Source organism: Necator americanus, chromosome X, assembly GCF_031761385.1.
Source record: "Necator americanus strain Aroian chromosome X, whole genome shotgun sequence".
NCBI classification, from domain to species: domain Eukaryota; kingdom Metazoa; phylum Nematoda; class Chromadorea; order Rhabditida; family Ancylostomatidae; genus Necator; species Necator americanus.
The window spans coordinates 14,379,270-14,395,147 of NC_087376.1; the positions used below are offsets into that span (position 1 = coordinate 14,379,270).

The 15,878-nt window shown below is 45.6% G+C and overlaps 8 protein-coding genes across 9 annotated transcripts; 4 read left to right on the plus strand and 4 right to left on the minus strand.

The window, feature by feature from the left end:
* Positions 1–3,093: 3,093 nt before the first annotated feature.
* Positions 3,094–3,453, plus strand: RB195_023060 (uncharacterized protein; the record flags this gene model as incomplete). The annotated part of the gene is made up of 1 exon (XM_064210370.1): positions 3,094–3,453. One exon carries the CDS (start codon positions 3,094–3,096, stop codon positions 3,451–3,453), a length of 360 nt encoding a protein of 119 aa, XP_064066251.1.
* On the minus strand, positions 3,257–3,792 carry RB195_023061 (uncharacterized protein; the record flags this gene model as incomplete). The annotated part of the gene is made up of 2 exons (XM_064210371.1): positions 3,257–3,592; positions 3,685–3,792. The coding sequence occupies 2 exons, from the start codon at positions 3,790–3,792 to the stop codon at positions 3,257–3,259; spliced, it is 444 nt and encodes a 147-aa protein (XP_064066252.1).
* A 28-nt stretch (positions 3,793–3,820) lies between these two features.
* Positions 3,821–10,550, plus strand: RB195_023062 (uncharacterized protein; the record flags this gene model as incomplete). 2 transcript variants are annotated; one of them, XM_064210372.1, is made up of 4 exons in its annotated part: positions 3,821–3,909; positions 4,759–4,840; positions 8,580–9,278; positions 10,269–10,550. In XM_064210372.1, the coding sequence occupies 4 exons, from the start codon at positions 3,821–3,823 to the stop codon at positions 10,548–10,550; spliced, it is 1,152 nt and encodes a 383-aa protein (XP_064066253.1). The 2 variants fall into 2 exon arrangements, with proteins under 2 accessions (XP_064066253.1, XP_064066255.1); XM_064210373.1 differs by lacking the exons at positions 3,821–3,909; positions 4,759–4,840 and having other exon boundaries at positions 8,625–9,278; positions 10,254–10,550.
* Positions 7,192–8,497, plus strand: RB195_023063 (uncharacterized protein; the record flags this gene model as incomplete). Its single annotated transcript, XM_064210374.1, has 3 exons — positions 7,192–7,233; positions 7,401–7,491; positions 8,325–8,497. The coding sequence occupies 3 exons, from the start codon at positions 7,192–7,194 to the stop codon at positions 8,495–8,497; spliced, it is 306 nt and encodes a 101-aa protein (XP_064066254.1).
* A 965-nt stretch (positions 10,551–11,515) lies between the features above and the next one.
* RB195_023064 (uncharacterized protein) lies at positions 11,516–11,761 on the plus strand (the record flags this gene model as incomplete). Its single annotated transcript, XM_064210375.1, has 1 exon — positions 11,516–11,761. One exon carries the CDS (start codon positions 11,516–11,518, stop codon positions 11,759–11,761), a length of 246 nt encoding a protein of 81 aa, XP_064066256.1.
* A 1,859-nt stretch (positions 11,762–13,620) lies between these two features.
* RB195_023065 (uncharacterized protein) lies at positions 13,621–14,172 on the minus strand (the record flags this gene model as incomplete). The annotated part of the gene is made up of 1 exon (XM_064210376.1): positions 13,621–14,172. The coding sequence occupies one exon, from the start codon at positions 14,170–14,172 to the stop codon at positions 13,621–13,623; it is 552 nt and encodes a 183-aa protein (XP_064066257.1).
* Positions 14,173–14,905: 733 nt separating this feature from the next.
* Positions 14,906–15,265, minus strand: RB195_023066 (uncharacterized protein; the record flags this gene model as incomplete). Its single annotated transcript, XM_064210377.1, has 1 exon — positions 14,906–15,265. One exon carries the CDS (start codon positions 15,263–15,265, stop codon positions 14,906–14,908), a length of 360 nt encoding a protein of 119 aa, XP_064066258.1.
* A 49-nt stretch (positions 15,266–15,314) lies between these two features.
* RB195_023067 (uncharacterized protein) lies at positions 15,315–15,872 on the minus strand (the record flags this gene model as incomplete). Its single annotated transcript, XM_064210378.1, has 1 exon — positions 15,315–15,872. The coding sequence occupies one exon, from the start codon at positions 15,870–15,872 to the stop codon at positions 15,315–15,317; it is 558 nt and encodes a 185-aa protein (XP_064066259.1).
* Between the last annotated feature and the right edge of the window lie 6 nt (positions 15,873–15,878).

Below are 15,878 nucleotides of genomic sequence, written 5' to 3' on the forward strand. Positions count from 1 at the left end.
CTCAATATGTTCAGCTCTGGACAAATGGCGTACAATCACTAAGGGAGTCAAATCCATCCCTTTATTTTGTTATTGCAGCCGCTGAAATTGTTACGTGTTTTCGCTGCTTCTGCACTTCTTGGAAGGGGTAAGCAGATTAATTGAATCCGTTGCGAACCTTCCGAACAGAATCATAGAAGTAAGATCCGACACGTTGTTGGCCAATAGTGTGAAGTAAAATAGAAACCCTTTCTTTATCAATACATTGTAGAGGCTATGAAGCAGTACGCAAGAAAACGAACTTCATTTTGAAACTTTTTTTTCTCTGAATTTGCTACAAGTTTTCAAGTTAAAACCTTTTTGGTCCACGTTCCATGTTCACTGAAAACTTCTTTGTGAGAACAGTTATACGTTTAACTGTAACTATCATCATTCCTTTACAATTTTTTATCGGTGGTTGAACTTTTCTCTGAATTTACTAGTTTAACTGGTGCTTGTCTGAGAGGTCGAAGCAACGATGAAATGCGGAGCAATCTGTACACGACCACCACCCTTTTAATTTCATGTGTATTTATTGAACCATCTATTCAACTCTATATTTATTTTTTTTTTCGATGTTGGAGATATCTTGCGGGATAAAAGGCTCCGGTGTTTTAATACCCAGGAGTATTGTACGCCCCCGCCGTAGGTAGGTCCCCTTCAAGCCGATTCGGACCAAATTCTGGTAACAAATGCCTTCGAATAGGGTGTAGACTGTAGGTTACCTCCTGCACGGAGGTACTGGTCCGCTTTTCAGTTGTGTCGAGCTTACTGATTTTTATCTGTTGTTGCTGTAGACACCGTAGAGTCTATCAGTTGGGGTCTTAGCAGAGCAGATTGCGAATACGTCAGTAACTTTTGGAGAAAGTATTGAGTTCACATGTTTATTCCATATATTTTTTTCTGGGCTCCATGTGTACAATGCCTATCACGTATGCCACAGAATGTTGTTCGAGCAGATACAGAAGAGTGATGGGTACAGGGCATTGAAGAACATGGTTCTAAATCTTCTTCTAGCGAATAGAAGAGAAGAAGAAGGAAACGGTGGAAGGAAGAAGGAGGTGGATTAGGAGGGGGGAGGAGGAGGAGGATAATGTATTAGTTGAGGAACGTGACAGCTTCTGCGCCGATTCAGTCAACCTGGAGTGTTACGCGTGCGTTTCATGTAGTTTACGCGAATAAAATGTTGGAAGATGTGCTAACATGACCGAATGGTAATGTAATTTAAATGAAATCTGCATGTAAGACTCTCGTATGGCTGAAGCGCCGTAGAGCCAGCTGATTATGATAGAAAAGCGATTTTGATTAAAGCAATGAGCGTTTGCGGACCTGTTTGGTGAGGAGTTTCGTGTTCTTTCATTACTTCGTAAGCCTGTCTTTGAAGTACGAGCTGAACATTTTCTGTTTTCTTCGCAAGATTGGTGCTCATCTTTTCGTCGTTCCATCATTTCGTGGATTCTTTTTTTTTCTTTGATAAATATACGTGGGCAGATCTCACCGAAGTTTCGTTATTGTATATAACTTCAATGATATTACGACTGGCATCCTTCCAGGATTAGTTCCCCTTCAATCAGAAGTGTTTCCCTATCTGTGAAATCAGTTGTCAAAAATATTTTGGCTGTTTGGAAATAATGTTCTATAATTTTTTCAGTGAGGTAAACATTCCATTTGTTCCAGAGTTTATTTGTTGGCTATGCTTTCCAAATTTTGAAATTCTTCTGCTGCTTGTTTTCTTTAATCTCTAAGAAAGAGTCGCAGTCGTGGTCTTCTGAGATGTGTGATACGTTTGGAAGCGATTAGTAATAGAAATGTGAACTTTCTTCTGAACGGGTCTCAAAAGTGTCTCTACTGCACCACTGTAGTAGGGCCTTGCGTTGTGATAGGATCTAATCTCCTCGAAAATGACTCTCTCACACTCCTTTCTTCTCTTTTTTTCCTCCGTCGAAGTAAAATTCAGTAATAGGACGTCGAAATTTATGAAAAAATTGTGATGTAGTCAAATGTGTGCTGTTTGTCAACTATATGTTCCGCTTTTTCGTCACCACTAGTAGGAGATGACAGCCCGTAGTTCGTCTATCGACTTATTTGGTTTTCAATTGAAAACGCAGCCACCATTACATACTTATAGATCGAAATATACCACAACTCTTTTTCTAGAAACTTGATTTTTTTTCAGTTCATAGGTGCAGAACTTTCTATTCAGCCCATATATTCATGATTTTTGAAAGGCGGTGCATTTTTCTTGCAAAGAAGAAACCTTTCCGAAATCCGCTTTGTGATCGACAATGAAGAAGTATACAACTTGGGACCATCTGCAACAACTCAGCTCATATTTGATATAAAGCGCCAGTTTTTAGCATGTTTTACGAGGACATATCTGTATAACAACATATATGTATGACATATATAACATAACATGACTCAGAATCATGATTTTCGGTTTCCAGGAATGTTTCATTTTTCCAAAAAGTGGATCCGTAGAAGGTTTTAGAATTTTATCAAAAACTCTCCTGTTCCACATCAAAATGTCTTAAAAGATCAGGAAGTCCCCAAGACGGCAATATTGAACTGACAGTCGCGCACTATTGGTTGATAACAATCAACGATAAGTATTCAAACCAACGTTCAGTATTGGGCATCTCCTCGTCTGTTATTTCTTCCGTTTTGCAAGGAATTTCAGCCATCAAGCTTCAGCCGTGCAATTTCACAGTCGAGCATTAAAATTACATGCAAATAGCCGGGAAAGGATCATGACATGTTTGTGTGATTCTCACTTCCATTCTTTTCAGCTCCAGCGTGGATAGAGATTCTGTCTGTTTGGTCTGTTGCCACTGTAGAGCTATAAAATTGTATGTAAATATTTGCGTAGCGTAAATACAGTATGTTAAAATAGGACCGGATGACAGCTGAAGCAAATCAATAGAAGCTATGCCTAACAGTAAGATCAAGTCAGATCGAGTCAGTCACAAAAGCAACAGTGTATTTGTTGTTTTGTTGGGCTGAGCAGTGAAGATGCAATAGCACAGTATATACGCGAGAACATGAACTAACATAACAAACACAAACATACCGCTTATGTCTTCATCCTCGGATCAGCTTGCCATCGACATTGTCGAGCTGGTCGTGTCGTTGTCAGCGGCACAGTGGTTGGTGCTTGATCCTCGACATTGTCCTTGCCATATCATGGTACCGTCGGTCTTGGGTGAACGGCACGTTGGAAGCTTCGATCTTATCGCAGCTAACTCTCGGCTGCTTTTCTCCATGCATCTGGTTCGCATTTCTTCTCCACAAATCGTCTTTCGTCGTACACGGCTCGTTCATGGCGATTCTTCACACGAGCAGGAATCCATTTCTCATGTCCCGGGCTATAGCCACGCACCCACACGAGTTTTTCTTTGTGGTACGATCTCTTCCGTGCTTCATGATGACGATTGAACTGTTCTTCCATTTCCACATTGCACGTTCCTTCTTCTTTAGCTGATTCCTTCTGCAGCGTCAACGACGTCCTCACTAGGAACACCTCTGCTGGAGAAGGACGTCGTGGCGTTGACGCGCATGGTGTTCGTCGATAGCACTACAGAAATCCTGCAAGTTTCTCCGACGTCCCTCCCTCCTTAAGCTTTCGAAGGGTTCTTTTCAAGATGTCCACAAAGCGTTCTACTTGACCGTTTGACTGTGGAACGGCGAAGATGGAACGTGCTCGAATCCCTGCTGGTCGCAAAATTCCTGGAACTCCTTCGCTGTAAACTGCGTACCGTTGTCTGATACGATCATCTCGGAATTTCCGAATCGTGCGAACAATATGCTGAGTCTTCTCAACGCTGCAGTGATTGACGATGACGATATCTCGAAGACTTATGACCACATCGAAAACGCATCGACTACCACAAGGTACATTCTACTATTCAGTGGTCGATATGAATTCTGTGGAACGATTTCTTCTCAGTAGTTCAGGAATTGAGAACTGTCGCGGAAGCGCGACTAGAAGGAAAAGGAAAGCCGAGCTTTCTCATGATTTTCCCACGGCAGGGGAACCGAGGTTTTCGAAAATCATGAGAAAGCGGAGCAGTGTATAAGACGAGGATCGACATTGCACTCTCTTCGCGCTTTTCCTCTGACTCTCTTCTTTTGTTTTTCTTACTCGTATTCGGCCGTTTTTTTTTTCTGCGTTAAAGGTTCTTTGTGCTTATTCGTATCCATATTTTAGTTGTAGTCTCGTAATCGTTAAATGTGTTATAGTTTAATTACCCAAGTTTGAGGAAATAAATGTTCGCTGAAATTTGGCTACCGACTGCAAAGTCCTGCGTGGCAAGGCAACTACACAGCTAAACTTCCTTATGGTGCATCGGGGATTCGACTTGGACTAAAGGTACGATAATCATTCGAAGTCAGGATTCGACCATGTCATGAGTCATGATTCGAGTCGCCTCAACTTGGACATTTACTCCTGCTTATTCTTCACCATTTTGGAAAACTCCAGCCTCTTGGCACGACAACAAATCTTCGCACAAATTTGGATATCTTGCAAAATCATTGAGATTTTGCCGAAATTTTGACGCCGATTCATTTCCTTCTGTCTTCATCGTTTTTCACATTATCGGTTTCATTTGATAATTATTGCACTCTTATTCTTGGAACTGCACGAATTTCGTAACTTCGCGTCGGATAGTTTATTGTATACGCGCAATGGCGCTACCCGCTACCGCTAAACGTTTACAAACGGTTACTCACCCGATACAGCAATCAACTAGCTAGCCTCGTAGAAGCGCACAAAGAACGACCACCACAGTATACGTCAAACTTTGCCAGAGGGGTCGATGAAGTAAGAGAGGAAATTAGAATTAACAGAAACGTTTATTGAGGACGCCCAAACATTGGCAGTTCAATTTGAAATCCAACAGCAGCATACCTCACACCAGGAAAGGATAGCAGTTACGCCAGCAACGCTACCTGCGATCCCAATACCTATTTTTACTGGAAAGTTACTGGATTTCAATAATTTCTGGGCGCTCTTCAAGGCAAATGTTCACAGCCAACCGCTCACAAAGTCGCACAAGTTCAACTATCTCGTTAACTCCCTTCGAGGAGATGCACGCGAACTCATACGCCGATATCCTGTTACAGGAGATAACCACGATCATGCCATAGCGCTACTGAAAGCCAAATATATAAGACGAGTCGAAAATAATAACCCAGTTGCACACCTGCTTGGAAACGTCAAAAGCGGAGAACAGATCGACTCAGCGACGTCTTTTGGAAAATCTTATTCCTATCGTTATCCAGTTGCAAGACCTACATATTTCTCTTGACGGTAGGTATTCTACACATAAAATCCTTGCAAAATTCACGCCAGCTCTTCAACGCAAAGTCCTCGAGCAAGCAAGATAGCGACTGGAAAATGGAATTATTTTTTTCCAAAATCTGACAATCTTCTTACAACAGAAGAACAAATCAACGAAGTGGTTGAAGACAAGAACTATCAGGATTGTAATGAAGATACGAGAAGGACCGCAACGAAGATCAAACCATTAACCCAACTACGGATGTCCAGCATATTTTGCAGATCATCGCAACACTGAGCTGTAGCAAGTCTAAAGTATCCACGAATTTCCGAACGCCGCTCCTTCTTGCAACAGCACAACAGAGCTCTAAATTGCGCACGCGAAGGGCACTTCGCTACACAGTGTTGAAGCAAAAGAATGCCAGCTATGTCCAGAGAAACGTCATCATCACACTTTGCCCCCAACGCGTAACAGCCGATTCACCAAGTCCAGGCGTAGCTTGTGAAAGACAAAAGACTCCGGTCCACACTGCAGCATCAAATAGGACGCCATCAACTCCCACTCGGAAAACAGTGACGTAACCCAGCACATTTCGAGTTGCCGAAGCAAATCTGGTCCAAACATCCCATCAGGTCTTCAGTTAATTCCTTCTAAGTTGGGCTACTTGCTTACGGAAAAGCGACGTAGGACAAAAGGAGATCTATCATGACGTGAGACCCACATCAACGTGGTGGCAATGATGAACGACGTAGCAGATGAAAACGATGAAGTGACGCGTTGGGACAAATACTGAACCTTGGACTCGGCAGGGATTTGCGAATTCACGTGGACAAAGCAAGAGGAAAAGGCTGTCGTTAATGAACAAGTAACCAAGTTTTTCAACGACACCATAGGACGCCGCGACGATGGCTACTATGTACGACTGCCATACAAGGATAATCATCATTGTAGAGGAAATTCCAAACGACCAACCACGGCAAGGCGCAATCCTATACTGCATTCCACACCAACCCGTTGTTACGCCTCAAAAAGAAACAAGGAAACTACGAATAGTGTTTGATACATCATCCCATTACAAGGAATGTCCATCACTCAGTGACATTCTCCATCAAGGACCGTTGGTATTACCAGAAATTTACGCCATGATGATTCGTTCCCGGATGTCTCCCTTTGTAGCCATAGCAGATGTTGAGAAAACATTCCTTCAAGTGCGTCTGCACGAACTAAATCGAGATGCTACAAGATTCTTGTGGGTACGAGACACGAACTTACTTATTTATAAAGGCAACCTCGTCACGTATTGATTTACGCGTGTCACATTTGGATTGAAGGCATCCCCATCTCTGCGTCGACAATTTGTTCATTTTTGCTGATACTCCTGACGATTTAAGGTCAAAAGGGCTGTAGCTCTTTTGACCTTAAATCGTCAGGAGTATCAGCAAAAATGAACTAATTTTCATGAAATTTAAATTTTCATGAACATGGGATGCAGAGAAAGACTATCTCAGTATCAGTTGTACCGTTCCACCTTCACCTGTAGCCATCAATAAGACAGTTGCACGCCACATTGCTTCCATTACGACCCTCTCGGCTGGCTCGTTCCATTGCTTACTCGAGCAAAACACTTTCAACAATCTCTGTGGAAAGAAAACTTGCCGTGGGATGAGATTCTCTCACCCCATCTTGAACAACAATAGCACATCATCCTTCAGGACATCTCAGGATTCCGACGCGCTTTTCCAAGGAACTTTGTTCCACATTCCAAGGAGTTCAATTTGGCAATCTTTGCGATACCAGTGAGATGGCCATGTCAACATGTGCATACCTGTACAATACCAATAATTCCACACTGGTGGTGGCAAAATGTAAACTTCCCTCCATAACAACCAGCATGACCATGCCGAAATTGGAGATGAACGCCATAACCATGGCGGTGCGCCTTACTTGGTCAGTATATCAGGCTATGAAACACTCACACTCACGTCTGCAACAGCCCCTTCCTTCGGTCACAATCTTTTCCGGTTCCCAAATAGCGCCAGCTGGCTTGCATAGCCCCCTAGCAATACCAGCCCAGGGGTACTTGTTTGCAACCGTCTTAAGGAGATCCATAAAATCATTGGTGCCTTAGCAGACGAAGAAGTGATAATCCGCTTCGGATACATTAACACGAAGGATAATTCGGCTGATGCTGGTACAAAAGGACTTACCCAGGAAAGTCTCTAACATCACCTTTGGTGGACTGGACTAGAATACCCACGCACACTATTCAGTTGCTGGCTGGTCACATTTTACCTTCATGTTACAAAAGAAGGACCCAAAGAAAGAGACCCTAATGCTTTTGACGAATACACCAATCATGAGAATAAGGAAGTCCATATTTTTTCAACACAAATCCGTGACAAAGTAATGGATCTGCTGGACTGGAAACGAATAAGCAAACGGTCAGTCAACGGGTCGTCGTATACGCTCTGCCATTTATAGCACGACTGACTAGCCGAACAAATCCACAGCTGCCACAGCGAATCGAACAGACCGTGTCTGAGTTACCCCTCACAGAAACACTACCGTCTGTAACAGTTACAGAAATGGAAAATGCACTACGGGTTCTTATCCGTAATCATCAACAGGTTCACCTACCACCACCTCAGCAAAAAGTTCTGAAGCAACTGAAGCTGAAAAAAGATGAACACGCTGCCTCCTTGTTCCCCGATCTTCGCTGCCACTGACGTCTTGAAAAATCTTCTCGTCAGTGCCCAGTATCGCTACATCATCGCTACAAAAACAAAGCTAGCTCTGTGGAACATGCGCACTCGCCGCTCCACTGCACAATAGCGCATACAATGGTCGCGCAGGAGAGCAGTTTTCGATTCCCAAATTAAGGCAAATGGCACGCACGGTGTTCCTTGCCAAAAGCTAAACAACTTTCCATTCCGATATCTAGATATGGATGATCTCCTTAACGACGGGTTCGAATAACGCAATCGTTTGAACACATTGGAATTGATTATTTTGGTCCGCTTTTAGCAAAAAGAGACGATGAAACAGTGAAGGTCTACGGAATCATTCTAACTCGCACCACAACAAAGTTGATCCATCTCGACTTAGTTCCGGACATGAGCACAAATCAGCCACTACTGGCTTTGCGCCGATTCTATGCGCGACAAGGAGTACCTGCAAGTGTGATGTCCGACAACTGACCGAAATTCTTACTTCTTACTCGGAGAACAAACCCTTCGGGATGCAATATTACCTGCGATAAATGACGTGTCATTCGTTCAGTTAGTGGCAACTAAAGGAATTGTGTGGAAGACGATTACGCATGTCATGCAGCGAACCGTGCCAACACAGGAAGTGTTGCAAACTCTTCTTGTGGAAATAGAGGGTTGTCTTAATACGCGTCCACTCACTTACCAAGAGTGGGACGAAAACCCAATATCGCGCCCAACTGACTTCATACAACCTGATATAATCATCAGCTATCCCTTTGAGTTGATCAGGGCGGATGAAGAGGACGCCAGTTATTTTCTTCCTGGTGAAGCTGGACTGCTGAAGAACCGCCAGCAAGCAGAAGACGCTCTGAAAAGCAGTCATCAACTCACCGAACGTTTTTGGAGTATATGGAGTCAGCAGCATTTGACAAGTCTGCGAGAGTCCCATAAACTGCACATCAAAAACAAACGTACCACTCCCAAACTCCCGTCAATTGGAACAGTCGTTCTAATTGCTGACGCAGTGATACCTCGAAACGTATGGAAATTGGGAAGGATAATAGACCTCATGCCATCAGCCACAGGAATGGTCAAAGAAGCAGAGCTTCAGACTCCTAATGGTCGAAAAACACGACGTCCAATAAACCTTGTCATCCCACTGGAGCTGAATAATGCAAATGACGCAGACGACCAGCACCAACCTGAGAATCTGCGCGCAGAAGCCGATCGAGTACATCACCAGAGGTATGACCTACGCCCGAAGAAGAAGGTAGACTAGAGAGAAAATGGAAGCGGACCGGCACGAGTGAATTCTACAGTGAAGTCCTCAATCAACCTTATGATACTCACGCTAAGCACAATGCTCATCCCCGCAACAAAAGCAATATCAGTGGCAACTCATTCAAGACCTTATGCACTGCCTGCACGAGGAAATGCACCTCACACTTATCACGCTTGCCGTACTTCTAACAGCAATCATTTTCGGATATTTCTTCCTCTGGAATCACAAGATCCGCCTATACATTATCTACAATTCAGCGTCGTGGCACGCGGCAAAAAGAGTTCTCCGCTCTATTATGAGGGCTACCGTGAACTATGTACAATGCGTATTCCGTCACACAAATCGCCGGCAACATACCCCCCACCAAGGAACTTCAATGCCATATATGACCTTAGTTTAGTCCTCAAACCGCCTGTACATTTGCTCCATAGTCCAAGCATAGTATATATAGAAAAAAAATCGCAACCTTCGGATTACCAACGCCTATACCCACAGAATAACCAAAAGCACATTACGTAGCAAATTGTTATTATCTCTATCTGCACGCAATATTCTATCTGCTTATTTTTATCTCAACAGTGACTGCAATCGACTTTGAAGAATCTCCACAATCAGCAGACGCATGACCCAGCGAAAGAAGTGCGACGACTGAACCGTGTGCTCCAGGACATCCAAAGGGCGTTTGCTAATCTGCCATCCACACGTGATCTTTATAATAATCTTATATCATTGTGTTGTCACCTTAACTCTCTTTCTGATGCTCGCAGTAAGTTTAGCATTGGGATTTACCGCCTTGTGAACGCTCACAGTACTGCGAAGGAACGCTTGGACAACACCAACCTACTGCTCCTGAAGGGAGACAAATTATGCGTTGAACTCATCAATATCCAGACACGACTTCGTCTAATTTTTGCGATACCGCCCATCGTATTCGTGCTCGAGCGGGTATTCCCTGCGATGTAGCTCGAGTTGATCCAGCAGGACGCATACGACGACAACCTCGAGCCAATTGTGCCGTGCCAGGAAATTCTAGAAACGAAGTTCAAAAATGAGCTCACCGCTCTGGACGAACTTCATGAGGGGGTGCAACGTGAACGCGACCAGCGAAGCTTTGAGGAGGCCAACACCAAAGACCAGTTTGAGCATCAGTGCATGTCAGCTCTCCAAACCTTTCAACACTCGGTCGACACCATACCTCGACACCACATGTCGCCAGAAGAGCTGAGCCAAGCACTCAGCACCGAATACTTCGCGAAGTAGAATGAGATTCTGGATACACTACACAGCTTGCAAACTGTACTTGCTCCCGCCATGACACTGATCAAAACGGGAGAGCCGATACGGTGTATCGAAAAAGATACTCAGATGCAAGGGTTGTAAACGAAGTAGGGACACAGAGCGACCTCCCTGCTCCGAGTAGTCGAGCCAGAAGCGCCGGAAACGAGCTAGGAAACGAAGCAAAAAGGGAAAGGAAAAACACTACCATGTCTGTCGTACCCGGCACGACTTTCCCAGACAGCCGGCCGCAGTTCTCGCGCGCCGCGTGGGAAACATTGTCAATGGCAATGTATTACGGTAGCGTTCCCACGCGGCCGCCATATATAAGGGCTGGCACCGAGCAGTCGGAGTTCCAGTTCCAGTTTTCTTCTCGCCACTCTCCCGATCTCGGTCCAGTCTCTTATCCGCATTATTCGTGGTGTCGTGTTGCGTCGTGTTATATTCCGCCTCGTTCGATAGCCGCACAACCACACCACCGCAACAACCCTATCCCTGGCTGGCTGCTCACGGGGTCCGAACCGCAACCTTGATCCATCTGCCGCCGAGAACCACTTAACTATCTAGCCATGACTGGCCCTCTATTGATCCACCTTATGTCGTGTATATTTGTGCGTGCCGTGTCGTGTATTGATGTCTTAAAGATAAACCCTATTCGTAAAACCTTTTAACCGCATTGCACCCTAAGAAATATATTGGGGCGTGGGATCAAGGAGGCAGCCCTGAGGCCTCCAAAGGGGGAGTCGGGGCAGGGAGGAAGGGACCCTCGGATCGAGCCCGCAGGGTTCGGAGGGGCTAGGCCGCCATCCGGTGGCTAGCCCAGCGCAGGGCCACGACAATGGTGCATCGGCCGGGAATCGAACCCGGGCCGCCCGCGTGGCAGGCGAGCATTCTACCACTGAACCACCGATGCCCGCTGCTCCTTCGCGGAGAGGACCCGGGGCACGACAATGTCGCAACAGACATCGGAAGAAAGCAGCGCCACTTCGCAAGAGATGCCGCATGACAGAAACAGAGGAGTCGTGGAAGAGTTTTTCCGAGAAGAAGCAGACCTCATTGAGATAGCCGATGAAGTAGAGGGTGATGAGGATGACGACGAAGATAAAGAAAGCCTTGAGGAACCAAGAGGGGTGGACCCCTTGGAACAAGAACACGCAGGCGACGAGCTTGTACAACACCATGCAGAAAAAGGATAACATAGTGTTAATGATCTGCGAGCTGGAACAACAGTCAACGTGCCAGACGAACGAAAGATGAACGTGCTACTAGAAGGTGCGATAAAGGAAGGCTCCTGCGTGGGCACGAACAAACCAATGTGTTTTTTCCGCCTTGCGTTTGGACGCCATTACCTGCTGAAGCTGAAGATCTCAGTGCCTCATGCACTGAGATCTTCAGCTCTAGGAGAACGAATTATCACCTGGAATGCACCTGGTACATGTTGTGTTTGAGAACGCAGTGTCCAGGAGAGCGTAGCTGTGGGAAGTTCGACACACGATGCTTCTACTGCTACAAGTTTAGCCACAATTCGGAAGTGTGCGACTTGCCGGAGGTCAGTGAACGCACGCAGGCCCGCCTCTCTGCTATTAGGCTAGCATAAAAGGACGCCATGAATTAGATTCGAACTCGTAGACGCCGTCAAAGTGGCCCCGGGAATATCGCGGAAGTGCAATTCCGCGATATTCCCCGGGCCACTTTGACGTTCCCACGGCAAGGGAACCGAGGATTTCGAAACATCATGAGAAAACGGATCGGTATATAAGCCGAGGATCGACATTGCACTCTCTCCGCGCTTTTCCTCTGACTCTTCATCTGTTTTTCTTATTCGAATTCGGCCGTGTTTTTTTTTGCATCAAGGGCCACAGAATCGTCTGCGAACTTTGTGTTTATTCATATCCATACTAGTTGTAGTAATCTCGTCAGGGCGGGTGTAGTGGTGCGGTTAGAGGTTCCGCTTCCTGCACGATTGATCGGAGGTTCGAATCCGCCCTAGTGCTCACGAAGCCTTTCATCCGTGCGGTTTATAAATTGGTGCCAGACTTGTCTGAGAGGATAAAAACTGACTTGACACATCGGCTAGCCACCTCAAGTCATTGTATAGGCCAGTTAAACGTTCGCAAACCTCAAACAATTTTGAATCAAAGTGAACGTGGGGGCGTATCCAAGCGGATTGGTTAAAGCCAGAAACTTTATCCTCTTATTCTTTAATCTCATAATCGTGTTATGGTTTAATTACTCAAATTTGAGGAAATATTCGCTGAAATTTGGTACTACCGACTACAAAGCTTCGCGTGGCAAAGCAACTACACAGCTAAACTTCCTTAAGAACTGTCTTCCTTAGTATATTCACAGCTTCCTGACAGTTGCGGCAGTGGCGATCTTCGATGTCCTTGTTGATGCTCGTTCAGTACACATATCCTCGGGCGAGCATCTTCATTCTGATCATTTCTGAATGTCCTTCATGCAGTTGCTTCGAAACTGCTTCTTGAAGTCAGGTTCGCACGACGATTATGTAACCAAAATGCAGGCAGCCGTTCTACACTGACGGTGCATGTCTAGGAGTATTCCAGTTGCTGATTTCTTCTTTATGCTTGCTTGGCCATGTTCCAGTCTCCTGCAGCATCCATATGACCTGTGATAGCTTCTCGTCTCTTCTCTACTCTTCTTCAATAGCATTCCTGGTCATGGGGAGTGATTTCACAGCAGCATTCTGAACGGCAAGAATGTCCTGTTAACTTTTGGCTATCACAACATTTTCTGTCTGAGTTGGTCTAGGAGGGATCAGGCGTGACAAGACATCAGCTTGTATAAACACTGTCGTTTTCTGATATTCAAGATCAGAGTCATATCCGGGAAATACCAATTCCATCGTTGCAGTCGATTTGCCGTGTATACGGGAATCACTTTCTTTGGTCCGAAAATATGTAGCAACGGCTTGTGATCAGTGAGGAGCTTGAATCGACGTCCATATATGTAGCGGTGGAACTTCCAAACAGGGAATATCAAGGTAAGTCCCTCTTTCTCGATCTGACCGTAGTTCTTTTCCAGGGGTGAGACTTCAGCTTGCGTGCCATGTTGACTTCTCGGTCCCATTCGGCATTGTATGCAGGATCACTGCTCCGATTCCATAGTCTGATGCATCGGCGGCGACAATTATATCCAGGCTAGGATCAAAATGTGTCAGGAGCAGGTTTGAAACGAGCACTTCCTTGGCGCGATTGAGTGCTGCTTCGTATTCCTCATTCCATCTGAAAGGAAAGTTCTTCAACAAAGCATCCAGCGGTGCGCGCAACTGCAACGATCCATCGTGGTTGGTCATAATAAGGAACGAACGAACCTCTGCCATGTTCTTCGATATTGACATCTGACGGATGACCTCAATCTTCTCTGGGTCAGGATGGCGTCCGCCCTTGTCTGTGATGCATTCGAGATAACAGATCTGAGGCATCAAAAAGTTGCACTTCTCCAATCGGACGCGGACGCCGTATTCATGGGTCCTTCCTAACAGCGCTTCCAAGTTACGGCGATGCTCCTCTTGTGTGCGGCCTGTGACTATCACGTCATCTAGATAGGCAGCAACGCCTTCCAGTCCACAGATAAGTGAATCCATAATCTGTTCGGACATGGCAGGTGCCGACTTCACGCCCAAAGGTAGACGATTGTGGCGATAGAGTCCTCTGTGTATTAATCGTCAGCATTTGCTTCGATTCTTTTCCAACTTCCACCTGCAGATTGCTTCTGCGAAGTCGATTTGCGTGGAAAGCAGTCCTCCGAAGCTTCGTGAACAAGTCCTCCGCGGTGGACAACTGGTGGTGGTGCAACTGCAGCGCATCGTTCAATCCTGTCGAGAAGTCTCCGCACAAGCGGATTTGCCCACTTTTCTTCTTGACTACAACGATAGGCGTGGTCCACTCTGAATCCTCTACTGGTAAGATCACTTATTTCGCAACCAACAGATCAATTTCGGCATCCAAATCTGCACGGAGACATTGTGCTGGTCGCCTTTTCTTGAAAACGGGTACTGCGTTGTCCTTCAATAGCTACTTCGCCTTAGTCTTGGTGCATCTGCCAAGTCCGCACCTGAATACTTCTTCGAATAGCTTCTTCAACTCTGGATAATTTCCTCTCGGTTTGTTTCTTTTTTAGTCACCGGCAGTGGTATTTGTCTTTCAGATCCTTCCAGCTACGCTGGAAGTTGAATACACCACTCCAGTCCTAGCAAATTCGTGCTTTCGGTGACGTAACAAGTCCCATTTCCTTGAATGTTCTTCACTGTTATGCAGTCTCTGACAAAGAAGTCTGTGGAGAAAAGCTCCCATCATTCTTTATCGGTGATCCATCTGCTATCTCGATTGGCATGATACAAGGTTCCAAGAGTGGAGATCCGAGCTTCTTCCACTTTCGACGTGATACCAACGTGACATCTGCGCTTGGTCGAGCTGGAAGCGTAGAGAACGTCCTTTGATATTGACATCGAGGTAGTTTTGAGCGTTGTCAGCGGCGAAGGTGACAATTTTCTTGCCTTGGCCTCTCTTGCAATGGTAGGATCGTCTTCTTGGTTTCTGTCGCATCTTCTCTCTAGTGTTGGAGGAGAGAAGCGGACATGCGCTTCTGTAGTACGGTCCTCCACAATTGAAGCACTTTACATTCTTTTTCTGCCCGACTTGTACATCATGACTTCCTTGCATGTCTGTATTGTCCATCTTCAGTGCGGTGAAATTCTCACATTCAACAAGACGAGATCTTTTATCGTCAACGGCGTAGTCGACGGAGCATTCTATGACGAACTTCACGGAGCGACCGATCTTGAAGTTCTGCTACCAACTGTAGCGTCTTCAGCGCTGTGTAGTCTAGCTCTTTTAGACGGGCGTCTTCATCCTTCCGCTTGATCGTGTTAGCGTAGTCGTGGAATGGTACATAACTGAAAGTCACCGGCGGGCAGTTTATTCTAAAACACTCGTACCATCGTCGAATCAAAGTCTTGTTGGACGCAAACAGCTTTTCCAGATTTGCGACTGTCGTCTCAAGGTCGATTTTGTGCGGTTGTTTCGATAGGATGTCATCAGCATACTTGCGATATGTATCCTCGTCCAGCTTCATGAGTATCAAATCGCGCTTCTTGCTCTCCGGCAAGATTGAATCTCTGATGACCGGGCCGTATCTCTTGTACAAGCAGGCGAAAGTGTGATCTACCTCTTTGTCGGATACGAACATTTGCACGTCCTTACTCAGTTGGTCGTGCTGATCCTTGCCGACTTCCTGGACGGCGGTCCTCTCATTGGTTACCAAGGCGGTGAGCAGCATCTCCATTTCTTC